At 45.4% G+C, this 25,109-nt stretch overlaps 1 protein-coding gene across 15 annotated transcripts in view; it reads left to right on the top strand.

Moving 5' to 3' along the window:
- Positions 1–25,109, top strand: part of TNXB (tenascin XB) — a 743,838-nt gene that overhangs the window by 464,717 nt on the left and 254,012 nt on the right. For 10 of the 15 annotated variants that reach the window (XM_086924530.1, XM_086924538.1, XM_086924537.1 and 7 more), the window contains 2 exons: positions 5,592–5,975; positions 12,803–13,093. The exons of 2 other annotated variants lie outside the window; for them this stretch is intronic. In XM_086924530.1, coding sequence (XP_086780656.1) covers positions 5,592–5,975; positions 12,803–13,093 — 675 coding nt within the window. The remainder of the gene's footprint in view (positions 1–5,591; positions 5,976–12,802; positions 13,094–25,109) is intronic. 3 more of the 15 variants (XM_086924531.1, XM_086924543.1, XM_086924535.1) reach the window with 2 other exon arrangements.

Below are 25,109 nucleotides of genomic sequence, written 5' to 3'. Positions count from 1 at the left end.
TTTGTGCATGAGGTGATGCTGCCTGGACATAGAAGAGGTAAGGTGGTTATGGAGAGCTGGCTGTCTTTTTGCATGTGTTGTTGTGATTGAGGTGGAGGATTTTGGTTTTGGAGCTGTTTAATTTTAGACCACTGGCTCAACAACGTTTCATGGACATCAAGAAATGTTGCTGCTTTAAAAGAGCACTGTGTAGTATGGATTGTCAAGTACATTTGTGTTTATCCACTTAGGAGCAAGACATAAAGATGTAGAGCTAAAATGTGTACCTGTGGGCTGAAACAATAGAGGGTGTAAACACCGCCATGCAGTCAACCATACGCTACGGGTGGCCTTCGACCATGAGCAGCGGAAGTTCTGTCGTACTCTCGAGAAAACCTGGAGAAAACCTGGAGAAAAAACCCACCCACTGACAACCTAGCCACCTTCAAGAACGCCACCCGCAAACACCACCAACTGATCCGATCCACCAAGAAATCAGCATTCGAGTATCGACTTGACAACAATGCCCAAAACAGCAAGGAACTATTCAACATCGTCAAAGAATTCACCAACCCCTCCGCCGGCACTAACGACATCACTCCCTCCCAAGACCTCTGCGACTCTCTAGCCTCATTCTTCCACAACAAAATCGTTGATATACATAACAGCTTTGAAAACCAGTCCGAAGACCAGTCCACTCCACCCACCTCCGAACCTAAACCGAACTATAACAACCTTTGCGCTTGGAACCCAATTACCACCGAAGACACTATCCGCTTGATGAACTCCATCCACTTAGGATCACCAACCGACCCATGTCCCCATCACATTTTCAACAAAGCAGACTCCATCATCGCACCCCATCTCCGTGATGTCATTAACTGTTCCCTCAACTCCGCTACCTTCCCGGAAAGCTGGAAACATGCCGAACTCGGCGCCCTTCTGAAGAAACCCACAGCAGACCCAACCGAACTTAAGAACAACCGCCCCATCTCGCTCCTCCCATTCCCTGCCAAATTCATCGAAAAATCTGTCAACAGTCAGCTCGCCGCCTTCCTCGAATCCAACAAATCCCTCGACCCTTCACAGTCCGGCTTCCGAGCCAAACACAGCACCGAAACCACCCTCATCGCTGCAACAGACGACATCCGAACACTACTGGACAGCGGAGAAACAGTCGCTCTCATCTTACTCGACCTCTCCGCAGCCTTCGACACAGTCTGTCATAGCACCCTCATACAACGCCTCAGCAACGTCGGAATACAAGGAAAGGCACTGGACTGGATCATCTCGTTCCTCACCGGAAGAACACAGAGAGTCCGCCTCCCTCCTTTCAAATCAGAGGCCACCAAAGTCATCTGTGGCGTACCACAAGGATCATCCCTCAGTCCCACCCTCTTCAACGTATGCATGAGTCCCCTCGCTTCCATCGCACGCCAACACAACCTCAACATCATCTCCTGCGCAGACGACACCCAGCTGATCCTCTCCCTCACCAAAGACCCAAACACCGCCAAAACCAACTTACACGAAGGAATGAAAGAAGTAGCCGAGTGGATGAAGAACAGCAGCTTAAAACTAAACTCGGACAAAACAGAAGTCCTCATCCTAGGGCCTTCCCCCTCTGCCTGGGACGACTCATGGTGGCCTCCGGCCCTCGGAACCGCACCCATACCTACGGACCACGCACGTAACCTGGGCTTCATCCTGGACTCCTCCCTCTCGATGACCAGACAAGTCAACGCCGTCTCATCATCTTGCTTCAACATCCTACGAATGCTCAAAAAAATCTTCCGTTGGATCCCCACCGATACAAGAAAGACGGTCACCCACGCATTGGTCACAAGCCGACTGGATTACAGAAACACCCTTTACGCCGGAACCACAGCCAAACTACAGAAATAACTCCAACGCATCCAAAACGCCTCAGCCAGACTCATATTGGACATCCCTCGACAAGCTCACATTTCCGGCCACCTGAAAGACCTCCATTGGCTCCCTGTCAACAAGAGAATAACGTTCCGTCTCCTCACCCACGCACACAAACCCCTCTACGACCTAGGTCCCAAATGCCTCAACGCGCGTCTATCCTTCTACACCCCCTCCCGACAACTACGATCATCCAATCAAGCCCTCGCCGCTATTCCGCGCATCCACAGATCCACCATGGGGGGAAGATCCTTCTCCTACTTAGCGGCCAAAACCTGGAACTCTCTCCCCACCCACCTCCGACTTACACAGAACCACCTCTCCTTCAGAAAGCAACTAAAAACTTGGATATTCGATAAGTAAAACATCTCCCTCCCCCAAGCGCCTTGAGACCCTCTGGGTGAGTAGTGCGCTATACAAATCTTGGAACTTGAACTTAAACTGTAGGGTCTGGCCTGCAGCCAACCCCAGTATGCAGCCAACTCCGCTCTGCTAGGCCAAGTTACCTTAGCACACAGCCCCATTCCACGGGCCTACTTGGGTTCAGGGGACCCCATCTCCTGAGGCCTAACCATATTCCAAAGTGGGAGGGGGCATGCAGCCCACCACCCTCTTTTCATATATCAGCGGGCCCGAGGGATCTAGTCCCTTGGTTCAAAATTGGCCTGGGGAGAGGAACTGCATGCCCCCCACACCCTTTGGTATTACAGCCGTGCCCTGGGGGATGGAGTCCCCGGGCCCTGCTCCCTTTATGTAGCAGCTGGGCCCTGAGGGATTGGGTCCCTGGGCCAAAATAGGCCTGGGGAGGGGGGCTATGTGCCACCCCCCCCCCCCCCCCCCCCCCCCAGGCCCCTGAAATGGGTTTACTGGGTCTGAAATTGGCCTAGGAGCTGGGGCCATGCGGCCCCCCGTCGGGAAATCATCTGGGCCCCTGAAGCAGAATCTGGCCTGGGCAGCGGGCCATGTGCACCCGCACTCCCCAAAGTACTTTTTCTGGTCTAAGATCTAGCCTTCTGCCAAATTTGGTGTCATTCCATTCAGCGGTTCGAGCTGTAGTCGTGTCTAAAATCCCTATGGGAAATTACATGGGGAGAACGTGTTCTGGGACCCCGCCATTTCCCCCCCCACTTGACAAATCACTCTAAAACTCTACAAACAGCAGCTGAAGTGAGTGCCAAACGAGTTTTGAAAATGTCGTGAAGATTTGACAAATGGCGCTAAATGCTTTTCCTATGGAAACTAGGTCCTAACTATGACCACCTACTGGCAACTGGCAGTAGGATATGTGTGTGTGTGTGTGTGTGTGTGTGGGTGAGTGTGTGTGTGTGTGTGTGTCTGTATAGATAGATAGATAGATAGATAGATAGATAGATAGATAGATAGATAGATAGATAGATAGATAGATAGATAGATAGATAGATAGATAGATAGATAGATAGATAGCAACCCCTGACACGTGTTTCACTCAGGGTGATTCATCAAGCTGGAGATGAGAAAATGGGGTGGGCGGAGGGAGAATCAGTCAAATTAGACAGTACTACAGCCAAAAGGGCTGTATGGAATTACACCAAATTTAGCAAAAAGTTAGATTTTGGGCTGGAAATCATGCTTTTTGTGATATGGCAGCAGCTATTTTAGGACTCGGAGACTCTGTCCCCTGCCCTGATAAAAAGTTTTTTTTAAAACACATGGTGGGACAGAGTAGGGATACCTGCCCCGCTAAGCTGTGGGCCCCCTGCAGCCAAACACATAGTTTTTTTAAGGGAGCAGCAAATATGGACCCGTGGTCCACTAAAAATAAAACCCAGTGGCCTGCATATTAAAAAAATAAGGCTCCCGTAGTGGTCTGGGGCCCGGGGGGCCAGTGCAACAGTATTTTGGGAAGGGAAGCATGCAACCTCCTCCCAAATTTTTCTAGGCCCCGGTGACCTTATTCCTGGGGCTGATTCATTATCAATAAGGGAAGAGGGGTGCCCCCTTCCTTGGGCCATTTTTAGGCACAGGGGACTCGATCTCACGGGCAGCTAGATTTTAATGGGGAGGGTGGCATGGCCCCCAACCACTGGGGCAGAAGGCAATTTTGTAAGTGGGGAGGGGGCGTACAGACCCTTTCCTTGAGACAATTTTAGGACCCGGGGGCCCAATTCCACGGGGCGCTGGCATTTTTGTACATGGGCAGAGGGATGTCATGCCATCCTAAGTCTCTGAGGATCCCATCATCCCTCATGCATGTTGGTAGAAGTGGCCCAGGGACCCCATCCCCCGGGACATTAATGTTTCCTTTCCAGGACAGTGAGGGTATTCCCTGTTGGCACTCTCTCAAGGCAGCGAACACAACTGTGCTCATACCGGGGTGTGCAGATGAGAGCTTACACACAAGGAGCAAATTACAAAAAGAAAGATCTCTAAAATCAGAAGCAACCTAAGGATAAATAGGTTTTTGCAGCGAGTGTCTTTTAGAAATACATGGGAGATCTTAGACGAAAGGCATTTTATGGACCATTTCTTGAATCAAAGGTATTTTAGAGAAATAGGAGAACTCTTATAAAAAGGGTGATCTTCAAAAAAGAGGAGAGCTCTAGGATGAGACGCACCTTAGGAGTAGAAGAGAGGTTTTAAAGAAACATAATGTTAAGATTACAAAGGAGCTTAAAGACAATTAGTACGTAAGAGGTAAGGTGATATCTAGGAACTTGAGCATTTAAGGCATAGATGTTGTATCAAAAACACATCATAAATACACAGGAGATCTGCAAGCTAGACAATAAGCAGATTATTGATACATAGGGACTCTTTTACGAGTAGCAGATCAGAGAAGAGTTGGCACATTCTTAGTGACTATGACTATCTCACAACAATGATTTCTTGCGCCTGACATATTCTAGAGCTAGGTCTGAGCTCCTGATGAAAAAACAGGTCTGTATAGTAAACTGTGTGACACAGGCCAGACGGTCCTGCAAAATTAGTGCAAGAGCTGTCTCTGGAGCCAGAGACAGGAATGACCTAGGTGAACTCCATGTACATAATCTCATAAAAATGTACCTTGTTAATGTACCTCTTGAGGTCCACTGAGCATTTTCAGATTGCAAAAGATATCATCTTTAATATTGATGTGTATGTGATCTTCTAAAATGCTTCAGAGCAGTTATAATTAAATGTGTTCCTCCTTTCATCGGATTGCTTCAGGAAACTATGACGTTGAACAGAAATACTCTATTTGGTTTTTATCACTAAGCGTTCACCAACGTAGTCCATGGAAACATTTACAATGACTGAACAATGAGAGAGCTTTTTTTTTTATAACATATACTATTGTAAAGTAGAATGAATGACCCAGTGGTCTTTTCTACCATTTCACTAGATGAAGAAAGGCTAGAGAGGATAAGCGAAGAACAGTTTGACATTTATTAATTATTATAGGTAGTGTTGGTTTACAGCTGCAAAGAAGCCCTCTGCAAGCTGTTCACACAAGTGTCTCATTTAGTCAAATGAGGCATCTTATTGGAAATACTTAAGAAATAATACTACATCTCCAAAACGTGCCCCTAGTAGTGGATAGGAAAAGTGTAGGCTAGATTGTGGGGATATCGTACAAAATAAACATAAGTGACTCATCTCATTGTGAACATTAAAGTCTGTAAAAGCTTTGGTCTCCTGGTTCCTAATGCTCTTTATTGTGTCAGCTGCAGAACCCACCTCAAAGTCTACAGCCAGTGATGAGTCCCCAGTGGGTGCACCATCCACCCTGACATCCCACAGCAATTCCATGGCAGGTCTGCCCTCTGTCGGAACCGAACCCGACTTCAGATCCTTGGGCAAACTCTTTGTGGCAAACATCACCTATGACAGTTTTTCACTTTCTTGGAGTGCAGACCCCGGAGTCTATGACCACTTTGTCGTCCGTTATAAGGACTCTGCAGCCACAGAGCCAGTAGAGGTACTTCTTTCTGGTGACCAACGCACAGCAACACTGTCACCTCTTCTTCCAGGCACAGAATACGAGATAGAGATCCATGGGGTGGTGGACGGGCTTCGTACAATGCCAATAACAACTACAGCAACCACAGGTAACTTAACCTCAATGCATCTCTTTATCTTTTAGGTCCAGTGGCAATTTACCAGCCAGAAGGAAGTCTTTGCTGTATTCTTTTCTCCCATCACAGATTTAATGTTTACCATCTCCTGCAGTCTGAAACAGCAGAGTTCTGAGAATACAAATACAAGTCACCTCTATTGCATTTCTACTGTTTAATAATTGTTCATAAAATCTATTTTTTCCTTATATTTTTCACATGGCGGGTGGGTGCAGGGCAGGTGCGTGTACTACTGCGCTAGACAACAACTTTTTCATAAAATGGCTTCACATAATTGTGGTCTTATTGCTGGGTATCCTTGCAATGGCATCTACATGTCTAGTGCTGACAATTATATGATCTGCAGTGAGACTGTGCTGTGTGCAAGATATGCTATTTTAATGTGAAATTCGTAATACAGTTAATCCACACAGTGTGGGCGCTGTTGAGAAAAGTTTTTTGAACGCATGTATATGATATTTCTATAGCCCCAACCTAACCACAAGCACGTGGAGTTCTGTACATGGGCAAAGACAAGCATAAAGTAAACGAGTAATAGGAGAGTAAGGTGGGTTATGGAGGTTAATGTACTATGAAGTAGCATTTTTTTAAGAGGTGAGTCTTCAACTCTTTCCTAAATTGGAGCATTGTTGTAGCAGTCATGGTGGAAATGAGGATGCAGTCCCAGATAGTAGGACGTTTTTTTTTTACTTGTATACACAAGTAAAAAACAAAAAACTTCCTACTATCTTGTTTTTTCTTTTTTTACACTTCTTAGCCTGCAGTTTGATGTTGTCCTGGTTGCAGATGTGCTGAGAACCAAGAGAATTGGTGAATTTGTCTTCAAGATAATGAGGGGTGCTGGTTGTGATAGCTTTGTAAATGGTGCTAGTACAGGATGGATAGGGGAGCCAATGGAGTTCCATCAGTACGGCGTGAAGTTATAATATTTCTTCAGGCCATGGGTGAGACGTGCTGTGGCACTGAGGATGCCCCCAAGGGGTGCAAGTGTGGAGTCTGGGAGTCCTTTACCACCATACAAATGCGAGAGTGCAATGGATTGAACAGCAGTTCTGTAGTTGCATTCTGGAAGAAATGATTTTACTTGCTTTAGAAAAGAGATGGTACCAGGCCATCTTTGCTTTTTTGACAATTTTGACAATGTGTTTTTGAGCTGAGATTGGTGTCCAGGGTGAATACAAGTGACTTACTATCTGGTGAAAGTTGGGGTTCGAAGCTTTAAGGTTCATGTCATTGAGCCAAGTTTGTGCTCTTTCTTTTTTCTTGTTCTTGGCAAATGATAGCAATTCTGTCTTAGTTTAGCATCACTGGACAGCCAAGTCTGGATGATCTTCTAGGTCTTTGCACAGATACATTCTTGCTCTTGTAATTCTGAATGTCCTCTTACAAAAATGTGACTTGCTTTGTTGGTATTTACATTCATTGTACTTATTTAGAGTATAATCTTCACTCACTCCAATAAATGTGTTGCTTTAAAGAGCAGCACGGCTCTTTACAGAGATAAGCGCCTAATTAAAAGTAATGATCAACAGATTAAAAGAAACAGAATTATGTCAAATAGAAAAATTGATTCTGGGCCAGGAAGGAACATATCGAGACTTGGAAAGGACCCTGGGTCTCTCCACTTGGTTCCACACACAACGATATGCTCCAGGGAATGTGCATCTTCCCACCCAACATAGCATGTGAAACACGTTGGGAAAATAAAATAAATTAGAAAGACTCTGAGGTAGAAAACGTACTCAATTCCTGCAAAAACAGCGACCACAGCGAAAATAAAGAAAGGTCGATTCAACTATTTTGTGAATAAATCAAGCATGGCTTCGTATAACAAAGCATGAGCACCTGAGCCAGACACTCAAGAAGGGTACCGAGTGCTGACTCTGGATCCTGATACAATGAGATAGATCAGTGTTCCTTCAGCAAAGGAAACATTGTCTACATGGTGATTAGAGTATTCCTAAAGCCTTATCACGAGCAGCGGATAATTTGGAGCGTGGGTTCCGAATTTCTGTTTCCGGCTGATATTAACACAAAACATGAAGATTTAACATTCAGACTTGGGAATACCGATTCCTTTACCACCTATCATTCCCAGTTCCACGTCCAGTAACAGGACATTTACCAATGTCATTTGCTATTTGGCCGGTGATTGTAAATGGCAGCTGCAGGAGTCTGCACGCCAGGGAGCGGGCACAGCAGGACAGTGCTGCCTGGGGGGCTTTCTGCTCTCCACATGGTGCAGGAGTGAGAAGGCCGAGGGCAGGGCTGCGCCTCGGATTCACCCCCAGTTAAACCAGTGCTGGTGCTTCTGAATACCGGATTGCCATCTCTGGACACACTGGGCCACTTGCAGATATTCAACCCCATCTCGCCCACCGATACTGCTGCAGGCCACTCGTCATGAGGACCTGAGTCTCTCCCTCCTTTACAACTGGTTGAGAATAGCCTTCAGCTGGCTCAGCCATACAAAGATTCCCGAAACAAATAATGCCACTTTAAATCTCTAACAGAGCTTCCATTGAACCGTGGCACACCCTTCCCCATTCTTGCACCACCAACTATCCATGTCCGTTTCCTGCATGTTTAATAAAGACCTACAAGGTTAAAGAGGTCTGAAAATCATGTGATTGCAATGTGCTTCAACTGATGGTCCTATGAGGCAGAGTCGAGTATAATCGACCCACAGACACTTGTCTTTCAATCTAGGTAGGATGCAAAAAGGACACAGTGTTGTATTGGTGAACCACTCCCACAACTGAGTTTAAGGCAGGAAAAAGAGAATGAGCGTGAGCCCGTTGATGCTTTTTCACATCCAACGTTAGCTGGATTACCCATTTGGATTAGAACCCTGTTCCTAAGAAGGAGGCTAGAAACTACTTGAGACCTAAAAAGATTGCGCTTAAAAAATAACTCTACCTTCCAGCAGTACTTGACTAACTGCTTGAAAGGGAGCGCTAATTAAAAGGTTTGTTTCCTAAATTCCACCACAAGGACAGTCTAGGATCTGGATGGAGATGGAAATCCTCTACTGGGTCCATCCTCTCTGATGCCAGAGGAATGACAGATGCTGTTGAGGTATTTTCCTCTTTCCAGCACTTTGGATCAGTTAAAGGCGAAGGGTTACAGGTCTCTGAAACCACCATTCAGCAGTTGGTCCAAGTATACTGAAGTGGTGAATCATCGCTTTCTACTGAATTCAAATAAGATTTATGTATGATCATAAATTGCTTGACCTTTGTTTATAAGATATAGCAGAGGTCAGAATACTTCAGTGCCTTTTTATATTAGGAAGTTGTTCTGGAAAATGACACACTTTCACAGACCTATCATTAGGTGCAAAATTGACATGGAGTTGGTATATCATGCCTTCTGCTACAAAATACAGTCTTAGAAATGTTGATGTAAATTACCATCAATATTAACTACTTAATAAGAAGCTTTGTAAGGCAAGAGAAATTGCCTTCAGCTGTTCTAATTAATTTATATAAAGGGATGAAAAAGAACAGCCACACAAAGTCCTTATGCAGATGCTGCTGCAGTGAGCCCCCATCCATGCTCAGGAGTATGTGATGAGACTGATATCTGCAGACAAAGAAAAATGAAAGAAAGCTGTATCAGTATGCTGGCAGAATGGTGTCACAGTTTCAAGCATGAAACCGGAGATGGGTGTACGGGGACTGGTTGTAATGATGTCAGATTTCTGTCAACGATCGCAAGGCACGCTTGGCACAGGGAACTACGCCGTGTAGGATGCCTGCAGACCCAAAGTAGTCTAGAACCACCAGACTGTCATGGATCAGCACAGAATGAAGAAATCAATTTTCGCAGTTAAGAACGTATTCTATCTATGCAGGAGGTAGTCCCATGCCCAGAATGGCCCGTACGACCTGCAAATACCCTGATGGCACCAAGCTCAGACTTAAACCATGGTCGAAAAGGATGCAACCTTCTCTTGCTAGGACTCCAGTACTAGTTAGGCATCGAGGTAAGAGCAACAATTGGTCTTCGGCAGTCACAGGAAGGCACACAGTGGAGCGAACCTTTTTTGTGAATATGCATTCATACCAAATGGCAGTTTTCTATATTGGTAATTCTAATCCCTCACAGGGAATATGAAGAACTGCCAGTGGAGTACATAGTATGGAATATATATGTATCATGTATTTCAACAGACCATTGTGCTCAACCGCTGACAAAAGCTGGACAAGGTAACCTCATGAACTTCAGATGGACTAGGCACAGGATAAGACTGTACAATCCAGACTGCTGCAGGCCACTCCACCGGATTTTCTTACCAGAGGCAGGGGTAGCTGTAAGGCTCCTAATAGAAGTCTTTCCACTTCCTTTAGACGTTCAAGCGAAACCACTGAGCCAAAAATGGCATTGTTAAGGACACTTGTGGGAGCTGTGCAGCATGGTCATTGCAAAACACTCAGGAGTCAGTGATATGAGTTCACTGAAGGTACTAAGAGCAATCCTCATCTGTGCTGGAGAGGTGCACATCTATTTAGGTGGATAAAGGATGGACCTTGGGTACAAAAAAGTCAATGGGATTTTTAGGTGTCTTTCAGAGAAAGACATAGCTTTCCCCTTAAAGTGCCTCCTACTGGGGTGCAAGATCCAGGCACAAGACAAGCAGCCATGCCTTAAGGTGTATGGTAAAAATTAGTTGCCACGGTATTACCTGAAAAATACTGCATCATGGAAGTGAGTTGACCAGTACCATTGGACTTTACTGTCTGTTATCGTCCACGTTTTTTAATGCAGCAGTACCTCATTTGTTGCAAAAACGAAGAGATTTGTAGTCAGTTGTCAAGTCAATGACTTCCTTGAGTTTCTCGCTTTAACTCCGAAGTCTTCAACCAAGCTCGGCACCTCTCTGTAAGACTGGTGTTCATAAACAATGTAAAGTGTAAACTTGGGACACAACATAAGAAACCTCAGCTAAACTGCCTCGAGATAGAGTTAAGCATAGATCTATTCTGCTACTTTACTGGTTTGGACACCAATGAAATATAGTAGCCACTTTTTCCCACAGATGGAATCCATAGCTGGACAGCCACTTTAACATTATCCTCTCTAAGGAAGCTTTTACCAGTTTATAAAACTTCTGACAGTTCTCCAAATATATTGCCTCCTTATCATTGTGAGAAAACAGGGGCGCTCTGATCAACCGGAGCCGCTGAGCTGGAGGTTTCTACTCACAAAGCCACTGTCATCCTTGGGATCCCTGTACTCTGTTGAGAGTTTGAGACAGTGCATTCAGAATGTGGTTTCTCCTAAATGTCTGGCACCTTCTTGAGGACCTAAGACGTCACATGGAATCGATGCTTTAGTGAAAAAGCTAAAGCCATCACCGGAATACAGATGGCTAAGTGTCCTAGTAGTACGAAAGGGAACAGTCGTGGGTACGTACCAGCCAGGAGAAAATGTTAATTTGTATTATAAATTCATTCTGATATTTTATAAAAAGTCCACCTGAACACTAACTCCTGAGTATGTACAAGACTTGAGTAAAGCACGCTAAAAACAAAAAGGTTCAGAGGCTCAATAATGGTAACTTGAGTTAATAACTAGGGGCGGGAAAAGTTTCACGCTCCACCCTCCTTTTATCCTTCTTTGAAAGAATGAACGGCTGAGTCTGCAGGGCTGGGGTTCAAAGTGGTGGCCTTCAAATTTCCTGCAAATGTATCCAGAAGGTACATTTCTTGTATGCTATTGAATGTGCAGGAAACTTGCAAAGGAATTACTCTACGATTCAAAATCCTTTCATAATCTATATTTTGTTATGGACCATATGGGGAACTTGTTTGATTTTTTCGAGACAGTTGTGACTAAAAAGCTGTGATGGCATTATATGCAGTAGATTGTTATTCTTTAGAACACGTGTTGCAGACGATGGCATATTTCAAAATTTTGATTTGCTATTTTGGCTGCATGCTTGCAAATAATTTCCACCGATTTTCAAATGAGTTACTTGGCACTGCCTGTATATACTCCTGCTGTTCAAGGAAGTGGACTCCCAGAATTAATTATCCAATCCGAGTTACAGTTCCCATAAAGCCTTTCCATAACATCCTTCTTCGGCCACCAATACGAACCAGTTCAGTTCTGCATGGGCATCGCCCCCGCCCCCCCGTGCCCCTCCAGAACCCCATCACAGCCTGTCTCTGAGATTGCCATGGAGGGCACGTAGTAGCACCCCAGGCTCGCACACCTCGATAAATCAGTGACATGTTTGTAAGCGGAAACTTGAGGGAAGTTCAAGAATGCATCTGTGCACTGTTAACTGAATATCCCCTGGGCTCAGAACGTTTAATAAACCCCTTTCCCGTCAGCTCTGTGTAGATCCTAAATATCACTGTTATACCAACCCGGGGTTCTAGCTGATACACAGTGCACTGTGGTGACTGCAGTCAGCTCTTCCAATAGATACAGCAATAAGCTGGGGTTGAACTTAAACTGGCCCTGCGTAGACCCATGAGGCCTGCCATTGCATGTTATGCCCACGCCACAGTCCTTTGCAGATTTATATAGACTGTTGAAATGTGTGTTGTGAATGATTTCCCAATGTGACCCTCATCTTTGTTATAACCACATCAATTTTTAATAACATCCAAATGTACTTTCTAAATAAATGCTGGGTAAAGGACACTCCTCCAAGGGAAATAAGACAACTTCCATAAGAGACGTTTTAAAGATGCATGGGCCTGATGGATGGCACTGAAGGGCTTCTGGGAACGAGGGGCCGCTCTCTTTGTTTGCCTATAACTGATCTTTGTGTGATCCCATTGCAGCCCATAGAAAGCCCAAGGAGCAGCCTAGTCTTTTGGGAGGCCTGGCCATCACCAGTATAGCAGAGGACGGTTTTGGCTTGACGTGGAAGGCCACGAAAGGAGTGTTTGATTTGTTTCTGGTGCGCTACGAAGATGCCAGAGGACAGTTTGGTTCCCAAGAGATTTCAGTCCCTGGAGCCCAGCGGGTCACAACTATCAGGGGACTGGACTCTGCCACTGAATACATCGTTTCACTCTATGGGGTCCGCAGGGGACAGCTATCCCGGGCCCTCAAGACCAAGGTGACAACAGGTACACACCTCTGGAAACTACAGATATTCTCACCCTACACTAAACCTAAGGTACCTCATGTCTTTCAGGTTTAAGTCTCAGCAGGGCTTTTCTCAGGTTACACAAGCTTTACTTATTCATGCAGCAGACAGTATAGGTGTGCTTGAAGTTACAGTATTCTATAGATTCAGGCCTGAGAAAGAGAGCTATTCCCTAACCCTGCACGTTACAGATTTCCCCTGCCTATAGGTTCTGACTTTAGAGCTATGCAGGTGCACAGCCTTTACTGACTCAAGCTTAATACAGCAGAGCTATGTTTCCCTTTGCATACATCTTAGAGACCATGGCAATGATTAGATTCTGTATGAAATACGGTGGACTATCTATCACAACCAACAGTTGTCATTAACCCATGCTGAGGCTTTTACTGGGTGTGATAAAAACCTTTTATTCTTAGCATCCAATTGGGAAATTAGGCATAAATTACACAATTGGAATTTCACACTCCGAATTCTGTATGATCTGCTTTTTGCTCCAGGACTCTGTCGAAATACAATTCGGTAGATTTGATCTGCTGAAATCTGTATTGGAAAACAGTGCGGTGTGATAATTATCCTACACCATGGAACACCAAACCCTGTGCAACTTCTCAGGGATCAAAAAGAATGATTTCTAACCTGTAATCCCAGTTCTCTCTCAGGGGAATCTTCATTGAAGTCATAAGCACTGAATAGCCCTACCACACGCAGGGATCCCAGAGCACTTCTTTTTAATATCTCTTTTTAAGTGTAGATGTTCTCCTTCCTTCAGTAAGGCCGGGAGAAACACTTAATACATTAATGTTCTGCAGCCTATAAGTAAGGCTACATTGGGCAATTTTTTCAGATTGCATCAAATTATATATATATATATTAAAAAAATATATATATATATATATATTACCTACTGGCGGTCGCCAGTAGGTATATATAGTTAGGATTTTTTCTCTATGGGATTTTTGAAAATTCTATGTCTAATAACTTTGGCGTTTGTGGACGGAATTGTCTGACATTTTCAGGAAAATGGAACATTTTGTTTCTGAGCAGCCCCTGACAATTTGGAGGTGTTTCATCAAGGGGGGGCCGAGAAAAAAGGGGGGTCCCAAAACGCGTTTTTCCCATGTTAATTTCCATAGGGCGGTTGGCCTCACTTTTAGCTCGAACGGCTGCATGGATTTGCACGAAACTTGGCAAAATTGTAGGGACTGTTAGCCCGATGTGCCTTTGCTAGGTCTCAATATATGTGCTCCAGTGGATTTTGAGTAATTTAGGTTCAAAAAAAGATATATATCTGGGCGGAGCTTAACCACACATCTGATCTGATTGGCTGTCAGCACTTCATCCAAGAAGTGTTGGCAGCCATCTTGGGACCAATATACATGATAGCACCTCATTAAAAAGCATTGTAGTTAATAGAGGGTTTTAGGACTTTAGTTACATTATAAATCATTTGTTGATGGTACCATACTCGTTTTAGGAATTGTGGTGGGTTCTAAGGTGATTTTACCATGTGAAAAAACCTTCTGCTGTGATATCATGAATATTGTTTGAAAGAAAACTAATATCTCATGATTTTCCCACAGTGGTTTGGAAGGGGATCTATAAGCTAAACTGAAAGCATATTTTCTGTAAATTCACATTATCTTTCTCAGTCATGTGAAAATGAAGTCTGACATTCTCAGTAAAACATGTACATCCAACAAGGACAGAGACTGTCAGTTGATTCCTTTGTGTTCTACTGCAGCCTCCTAGAGTGTTCTAAAGAACAACTAGAGCGCTAACAGTCCTACTTATTACAAAGGTATGGCACACCTGAAGCCATCTTGATTGGAATAAAGTGATAACTCTTAAAACATTTAATTTAAAAAGAAACAACATGAGGGGGTATATTTTGCCATAGAAAGTATGATTAGTGCTGCAGAATGAAAAATTAGGGCACATTTTGAGTGACTTCTCAAATCCTTTTCTATTTCATTAAAACATTCTGACATGCAGTCTCCCAAAATGGCCACCAGAGACAAAAGAGCCCAAATGTAGCCCAAATATCACCCAGATGTAGCCCAAGTATAGCCCAATGACAGAATGTCCCAGAGTGTTCTAAAGAACAACTAGAGCGCTAACAGTCCTACTTATTACAAAGGTATAGCACACCTGGAGCCATCGTGATGGGAATAAAGTGGTAACTCTTAAAACATTTAATTTAAAAAGGAACAAAATGAGGGGGTATATTATGCAATAGAAGGTATTATTAGTGCTGCAGAAAGAAAAATTAGGGCACATTTTGAGTGACTTTTCAAATCCTCTTCTATTTCATTAAAAAATTCTGACATGCAGTCTCCCAAAATGGCCACCAGAGACAAAAGAGCCCAAATGTAGCCCAAATATCACCCAGATGTAGCCCAAGTATAGCCCAATGACAGCATGTCCCAGAGTATTCTAAAGAACAACTAGAGCGCTAACAGTCCTACTTATTACAAAGGTATGGCACACCTGAAGCCATCTTGATTGGAATAAAGTGGTAACTCTTAAAACATTTAATTTAAAAAGGAACAAAATGAGGGGGTATATTTTGCCAAATGAATTATGATTAGTGCTGCAGATAGAAAAATTAGGGCACATTTTGAGTGACTTCTCAAACCCTCTTCAATTTCATTAAAAAATTCTGACATACAGTCTCCCAAGATGGCCACCAGAGACAAAAGAGCCTAAATGTAGCCCAAATATCACCCAGATGTACCCCAAGTATAGCCCAATGACAGAATGTCCCAGAGTGTTCTAAAGAACAACTAGAGCGCTAACAGTCTTACTTATGACAAAAGTATGGCACACCAGAAGCCATCTTGATTGGAATGAAGTGGTAAGTCTGAAAACACTCAATTTAAAAAGGAACAACATGAGGGGGTTAATTTTGCCATAGAAAGTATGATTAGTGCTTCAGAAAGAAAAATTAGGGATCATTTTGAGTGACTTCTCAAATCCTCTTCTATTTCATTAAAAAAAATTCTGACATGCAGACTGAAACATGCACTTTGAATACCAGCAGCAGACGTCCCTGGTGAGCCGTAGCTTTACTACAGTGATCTAATGTGCAACTAGAGTGCTAACATTCAGAATTTATGGCAAATGTGTGACACATCTGAATGCCTTCTTGATGGAACCAAAGTAAACAAGCATTGAAAATGCAATAGATCTCGCCCTCGTTTAAGTTAAAGCCATTCTGTTTGTAATGAGGTGGCTTTTTAGCTTTGCTTTTATTAGTGTTTTTTCAACTTTCATGTAAATAACATGCATCTGTATGCATATAAGTATATGTATGCATGCATTTATGTTTGTATTTATATAGATATACAGATGATATATGTTTATATATGTATGTATATATATATATATTCACTGAAAAAACCATAGGCTATAGACCATATATAGTTAGGAATTAGCATTTACAAAACCTTGGAAATTCACTGAAAAAACCATAGGTTATAGACCATATATAGTTAGGAATTAGAATTTACAAAACCTTGAAAATTCACTGAAAAAACCATAGGTTATAGACCAAATATAGTTAGGAATTCGCATTTACAAAACCTTATTTTACTCACACAAAACCATTGAAATTCCATATATAGTTAGTTGCACTAACTATATATCGCGCACCCGCAATCCACTGCTGATGATGTCACATATTACATCATTCATGACATGGTCAGTGACATCACTGATGACATCACTGATGACATCTCAAATGACATCACTGATGACATCTCAAATGACATCACTGATGACATCACTGATGACATCTCATTTGATGTTATATTAGAGTCTGAAGAGGTTCATCGTATTATCACATGAATGATATCATCAGTGATGTGATCAGTAATGTCAAATGAGATGTCATCAGTGATGTCATCAGTGATGTCATTTGAGATGTCATCAGTGATGTCATTTGAGATGTCATCAGTGATGTCATCAGTGATGTCACTGACCATGTCATGAATGATGTAATATGTGACATCATCAGCAGTGGATTGCGGGTGCGCGATATATAGTTAGTGCAACTAACTATATATGGAATTTCAATGGTTTTGTGTGAGTAAAATAAGGTTTTGTAAATGCGAATTCCTAACTATATATGGTCTATAACCTATGGTTTTTTCAGTGAATATATATATATATATATATATATATATATATATATATGTGAACAAGGGCGGACGCCCAAAACGCGTCAGATTTAGCGGCTCCAAAAAATAAAGATCGTGTGCCAGAAGCATTGGATTTGTGTTGTCTTTGTGCTCGCCAGAAGGAAGTGCAGAAGACAGCGTTTGCTGTTTATATATATATATATATGTGAAACCAGGATCCCAAAGAACGACCACGGTGGGCCAGGATGACGCGTTTCCTATAAATATTAAATAGTTATAGAGATTGGGGCTGAGGGTTATGTGGGAGGATCCCAAATACCTGATGAAGGAAGCAGTACCGCTTCTTAAGGCAAAGTTCTGGCCCACATTCAGGATTCCTGTTTTAATGTTGCTGTACTGGGTACCCTAACTGGAAGGTTCCTAGATTTTACATGTATATTTTTATTTGAAGCTGTAATAGATGAGATTGAACCACCACATGCACGTGCACTTTATTTACAATTCAGGTATGGAACCTGGCCTCTGAATTACAGTAGAAGTAAATGGAAGAAAGCTACTGAAACTCCACTGTACCCTGTAGGTGCCCTTAGATTTGATTCAATAGACCACTTTATGTTCTTCTGTCCCTCTTATGCACAGGTTGGGAAAAGTGGCTTATACCGGCATGTTGCCTTTTATCCTTTACACGACCAGCAGAAGCTCTGCGGGTATTAGGATCAGACACAACAAAATGATTTGTGTTCGCACTATCACAATATTTGCTTTTTGCATGGCGCATTAGGATTAAATTACTAACCTCAGGGTAAAATACTGGACTTACAGGCTAAGGGTTCTCCTGCCAATTGATACTCTGATTCCTTCAGCATAGTTCCATTTTTAGCATTGATGATTACACACTTTTAAATACTTTTTACCATCTCTATTCTAAACATTTATGAACTTTTTTGCTATGTCTACTTTTATTATAGTATAATGTATTTTCATTAGGAAGATTGTTGTGCATGTTTTTGTGAATGATCATTATTTGGTTGAATAAACAATACCACTATATATATGTATATATATATACACAGTTAAATGCCTCGTGATTCAAAAGAAAGACGGAACCGACACTCCGAAGGTTTTTCAATCTGGCTTTTACTATGATATATATTTCAGGCAAATTACCTGGAAAAGTTTTATTTGACTGTTTAGATCTCTTGCAGAAACTATTTTTTATATAGAACGATTAAGGACACGAGGGCAGTGTAGCCCTATCGGATACTATTATGTAGATTTTCAAAAAAGCATCTGTACCTTTTAGGGCCCACTGTCCCCCAGTACCCCATCATGCCCAGCAGGTGGCAGTTGCTTCAGTTCTTTTTCCCTAGACAGTGCCAGTACTAGGTAGGAGAACTGTCGAGTAATGGTCTCTGCTACTTCTACCGGGGAAGGGAGTGGGCTGCTTATAACTTCCATGAAAATTCTTCTAGGAGAGGACTGAAATTATAGGTAAGAAACCATTCCATCTCTCTTAGGTGATCTCCATTGATAGTCATAACCACTGAGTAGCAAGCCCATTCCCACAAACTGCAATGGAAAGCAACAGAGATGATCGATAAACCAGATTTAAGCAAATAAGTTTCTCAGGGAGGCCTGTCCTACTTGACCATGTTCTAGCATCTGGGTGCAAACAATAGTGTTTAGTAAAAGTGTGAACACATTTTCATGTAGCCACTTCACAGATCTCAGCGATTGGTATATTCCTCATTAATGCAGCTCTGGCCGCTTTCCCACTAGTGGAATGAGCTCTAGGTCTACCAGTCAGAACCATATTTGCCTTCGGTAGCATAAAAGAATGCAAGTCACTATCCAATGGATACTGTCCTGGCTAAACATGTATGGACCAACCCGTAGTTTACAAACAATTGGTCCGATTTGCAGATATTTTTTGTTTGTTCGGATAAAATTTCAAGACTAGTCTGACATCTAGGGTATGGAGAATACATTCGGCTGGTGTAGAAGGGTGCTGAGAGATAGTAGGCAAAAAACTGGTCTGGTTAATGTGAAAATCCAAAATAACTTTTGGCAAGAATTTTAAATTAATCATCATAACCACCTTTCTACTATGCAGCACAGTGTATGGTTCCCAAGAACATAATGACTGAATCTAACTAACCCAACGTTCTGATGTGATAGTGTTAGAAATAGGATCCCTGGCTGGCCAGGGCTTGCGCCAAAGTCAGTCAGAGACCACCACTCCTAAGTCAGGGCAAGGGAGTTATACGCCAAGATAACCCCTGCTCACCCTCTAGGTAACGTGGCGCGAGCAGCAAGGCTAAACTTGGAGGCGATATGAGTTAAGTATTTGCGCACGCACCCCAGCAACAACACCCAAGGCCCACCACAAAGGAAACTCCACACAAGGTTATATATAAAAATAGCCTTTGTATTACACCAAAACACATTAGATAAAACACACACTTTACAATGTGCCAATAGACACGGGTAGAATTTACAGGGGATATGTACAAGACAGGGCCACCTGGACCACTGTCAGGAATCAGCACTTTTAGAAGTAACACTTTTAGAACATAGCACATAGAATGTAAAACTGTAGCACAAAAATAACATATAACCAGTCACTACTGGTACCAGGTGAGCACCACCTATGCAACCCTCACTACCTTAGGAGATTACACTAGGGACCTGGGCCTCGCTAGTACCACCTGTACTAGCAAGAAGGAAACCACCTAAGTATCGCTATACCTGTAGGGGTCTAAGGAAGGAAACACATGATGCATCACAATACATTCAGAGGTGTAAAAGCAACAACACACTTGATGAATAAACTACCCATTCAGAGGTGTAAAAGTAAAGCACATGACGCATAACATACATTCAGAGGTGCAAGGAAGAAAGACACAATAGCGCAAAATCCACATTAGCCACCACCTGTGGCAGTCCCTGTGTCCCAATGTCAGGGCCTAAACGTGGCAGCTGCCCACAAAGTGCTGGGCAGCTGGAAACACTGTTGGGCCACCACTGGAGCCTCGCAGGCTCTGGCCAGAACAATGTGGGCAACAAGGGAGAGCCTCTCAGGGCTCTGGAACCATGTTGGCTGTGAGCCTCGCTGGCCTCTAAACAAATGCAAGGCACTCAAGAGCCTTTCTGGGCTCTAAAAGACGCTGTGAGCTGGGAGCCTCTCCTGGGCTCTGAAATCAAGATGCGCCCCTTGAGCCTCTCAGGGCTCTGTAACAAGCGAACTGGCACCTGGAAGCCTCATGGCTCTAAACAACTATGGCCGTCGGTGGAGTCCCCTCTCTATGGACTCAGAATCTGGAATTGCCCCCAGGAGCCTATCGAGGCTCCACACAGCAGCGCGCGCGAGATCGCGCTACGGGGGAGGGGCGGACACCGGCAATGTGTCCCGCGGCCCCTCTCCCTCCTCGGCACTCACCGGGTGTCTCACGACGGCTCTAGGAGAGCTCCTGCTCCTGGGGACTCTCCGGGGCTGCCGCTGGGCTGATCTCCTTCCCTGGGGCTCCTCCTGTACTCAGGAGCCTCGGGATGGTCGGCGCAGGATGCTTCCTGCTTCTCCGGCTCCTCCGCTCCTCCTCCCGATGACGCGGCGGAGGCTCGGCCGGCTGGGCCAATCCCAGCGCGGCCCGGGCTGAAGGCGGGTGCTGCTTCCTCCGGGCTGCGGCGGTGAGTCTCCCAGGCACGAAGTCGAGGTGGGCACTCGATCCTGGGCAGAAAACAGCGGCAATGTCCCGGGCAGGGTGGGCACCTGCCAGGGGACCAATAACTTCCAAATAAGCGAGGTGGCCACTCGCTCGGGGCGGACAATGCCGGATGGGCACCGGCCTCTGCAATTAAAGCGCTCACAAGCGCAATAAGTCAAATAAAGCGCTCCCAGCGCTATAAATCAGGAAAGGACCCCGCAAGGTCCTGGTGGGCAGGCAGGGGGGCAAGGCTGGGCCCAGAGCCAGCACACTGGGTCTCCAGGCAGGGAGACACCCCAAGTGGCGGTCCTCTGGCCCAGCAGCAACAGCCCCCTCAGGATCCTGGAAAAGAGAACAACTTCTGTGGGGACACAGCCCTATTTTTATACACCATATTCCTTTGTCTAAGGGTGCAGGGTGGGGGGAAACCAGTTGCAGCTGATTTTGAAGTACCCTTGATAGCCCAACCACCCATTTCATTCACTGGCAGGGCTAGGGGCATCAGTCGCACCACAGGGGGCGGAGCCAGCATTGTGTGGGGAAAATCCCAGCCCATTCAGGACCCAGGTACACTCCTCCCCCGCCATCAGCATGCTAATCTCCCACTCACCACCGGGCAGACCCATCCAGCCTTCCTGGAGCCAGGCTCACCAGCCTGCTCCAGCCAATCACACGCCAGACACATTTTATATTAATATGCCAACTCCTAGAAGTGGCCCTTCTACATATGACACACTCATGCAACACACACCATTGTGAAGCATTCACTCTCACGAGTTCGCACATATCAGATTCGAACCTGTACACCCCACGAATCAGGAACTACCAGGGACACATACATTCCCCATGCATTCCTATGGGAGGGCAGGCCTATCTCATCACATGCACTCAGAGTGCGCACGCACTTTCCACTGGGACACAGTGAAAGTGCGCAGAACCCAAAAATCACCATCACCAGGTCACCATTACAAGCAAAAAGTCTAGGGGTGAACCTGCCAAAAGGGCCAAGTCCAACACAACCCCCTTCCAGCCAAAACGCAGGGGAAAACAATCACCACCGTGATGGACTTCCCTGCTTGGGGCGATAGAACACGGACGCGGGCCGGCAACTGCAGGGACACCCTCCTGTTCTACACCACGGTGAACCCATGGGATTCCTTCTCAAAACACTGTCTGGACCACCTGGGCTACCCCACTGGTACTCCCAAGCTGTCCGCGGCCAGGACCAGGCCCTGGGCCACCCAGGTGCCACCGGTCCTTGCCTATTCACAGAGTGGGGGGTAGTAACCCCTGGTACATAGTAGCCATTCTCCACTCTTCCTGTCTGCAAGACAGGATTAGACTGCCACTGGTTCTCCAGCCTAGTGTCTACAACCTCAGGCGGACCAGGAGTCTCAGGGAAGGCTCTACTCCCCCTACCTCTTCTCCTAGGGTTCCTCCTCCTCCTCCGGCCAGGGGTACACCTAGCACGCCATTCCAACCCAGAGTTTAACCCCTCAGGTTGCACCGGGGTCAGAGGTGGGCTCTCCCACCTTCTGCACCCCCTTCCAGAGGTCTGCCCTATCCCAACTGTAGAGGTTCCTCTGGAAGAAGAACCGGTCAGGACACTGGTTACAGTCGTCCTACCCTTCAGGTCAGGCTGAACCTGAACCTGGCCTCCCAACCTCCGGTCTAAAACCTTTGGTGGAACAATTGCCTGGCCCTCCAGGACTTCTGGGGATTCACATGCAATCCCCCTGAGGCTGACACATGACCCATGTGTCGTGTGACTGTCTGCCTGGTGCAGATCTCCTGTCTCCTGTCCACCTGACAGTGCACAGAGATCCCCCAGCACAGAAGTGGCGCCACCCGGGTCCCCCCAAGAAGATCTAGCCCAACTGGCTAGTCTCTGGTCCACTGGTGCATCCACTGGGAAACTCATCCCCCAATCACTCCTCACTTCTGACTTCTGTGCACTCCCTCCTGGAGTAGCACTGCCGGACACTGGAACCCCTGGAGCTCTAGTTACAGATGCTCCAGGTTCCCTAGACACTAGTAGATCCTCCTCAAGTGTACTAACAGGACAGCCTAGGTCCCTAACCTGGTGTTCCCTCAAGAAACCACCCAGGTTCTGAGATAGGGCTTCGGGCCTCTGGGGACTCTCAGCTTCCCACTAACTCCTGCTCCACTGAGCCAGGTAGACAGCCCCTCCACCCCTCTCACTATACTGGGACCTAGCTGGGCTACACTGAGCCTCTTCCACCACGCTGGGCTGGAAGCTACCTGTACTACTACTGTCGGAATCACTCAGCAATGACTCTACAGAACCTCTGGCCCTCTCCCAGCGGTCTGCTTCCTCTGCAAGCTGCTCTGAACAGGGAGACCCATATTCCAACAGGTGTTGGCGCAACTCTGGACAACAAACACTGAGCAACTGCTCTTTGATAATCATTCCGTGCAATACATCAAAATCATCTTCCCTGTGAACTTGCACCCAATCAATCAGTGTCCCATTACATTCATCCTCAAACTCTCCCCAAGACTGGTGAGACAGTCTCCTAAGGTTCCTGAACTTCAACCAATACTCCTCTTCTCGGGAAACAGGTACCAGACTGGGGGAACTGGGACTGGGATTTCCTACACTGAGATCTAAATAGCTGCCGCCACCGGACTTAACCCTCCCTGGGGAATCCAGACAATAAAAACTGCGCTCAGGGAACAATCTACCCTCCTGAGCTAATCTCTCTCTGGCAAAGGCCCTCTCAGCCTCCGCCATCCTCTCCTGAACACTCAGCTGCGCTATCTCCCTGGCATGCTCTAACCTGAGCTTCTCCATAGCCAGCTGGTGCTCCCTCTCTTCCCTCCTATCTACCCACTCCTCTGGGGACAGGGAAAGGGATGAGGCGCTGCCTCCTACGCTGGACCCAGCAAGGGACTCCCTACCTATGGGGTCTTCACTCTCTACTGGCATCCAGGTACTGGCATCTTCTCCCTCCTCATCTGAATCTTCAGGGCTCCCCACAGACCCACCACCCTCCTGGCGTGAGGCCCGGGCCCTTTCCTCACTGCGCGCAAGATCCCACTGACCCTTTTGCCATAGGATCAGGCTGCTCCTAAGTTCGGACTGAGTGTCTGACTCATCCACCCCTATGTCTCTCTCTCCACAGAACCTTACCAACTCTCCCATACTGTATCTAAACAGATCACAGAAATCAAAAGCAGGCTCCATTCTGGCGGACGTTCTAGAGAGAAGATTACACAGGGAACCTAGGGGCCTGAGCTAATACAGGAGTACACAATTCACAAAGGTTCAGCAAGTTCCCTATCCAGAGAACTCACACTCACTTGCCTAGTGCCACACACCACTCTTTCACACACAACCCCCCCCTCGGACTGGTAAGGCAGTTTCTACCACCCCTGATTCCTCAACCTGACCACATGTGACACAGGTACCAAACTCTGGGCGCGGGGCAGGGGAATAAATGTACTTGACAAAATTGCACAATGATACCTTCAGGAGAAGAAAATAATGGAACTTCAAAAACAATAATCCCCAAAAATGTGGTCATCTAAAATGCAGAGTTTTGTGTGTGGCCAGTTGCCACTGTGGTACAAGGCAAACACAAATCCTTATCCTCACCGCTGCGTCCAATGTTAGAAATGGGATTCCTGGCTGGCCAGGGCTTGCGCCAAAGTCAGTCAGAGACCACCACTCCTAAGTCAGGGCAAGGGAGTTACACGCCAAGATAACCCCTGCTCACCCTCTAGGTAACGTGGCGCGAGCAGCAAGGCTAAACTTGGAGGCGGTATGAGTTAAGTATTTGCGCACGCACCTCAGCAACAACACCCAAGGCCCACCACAAAGGAAACTCCACACAAGGTTATATATAAAAATAGCCTTTGTATTACACCAAAACACATTAGATAAAACACACACTTTACAATGTGCCAATAGACACGGGTAGAATTTACAGGGGATATGTACAAGACAGGGCCACCTGGACCACTGTCAGGAATCAGCACTTTTAGAAGTAACACTTTTAGAACATAGCACATAGAATGTAAAACTGTAGCACAAAAATAACATATAACCAGTCACTACTGGTACCAGGTGAGCACCACCTATGCAACCCTCACTACCTTAGGAGATTACACTAGGGACCTGGGCCTCGCT

This window comes from Lissotriton vulgaris, chromosome 5, assembly GCF_964263255.1.
Source record: "Lissotriton vulgaris chromosome 5, aLisVul1.2, whole genome shotgun sequence".
Classification (NCBI taxonomy): domain Eukaryota; kingdom Metazoa; phylum Chordata; class Amphibia; order Caudata; family Salamandridae; genus Lissotriton; species Lissotriton vulgaris.
This window is presented reverse-complemented; position numbering and strand designations above follow the sequence as displayed.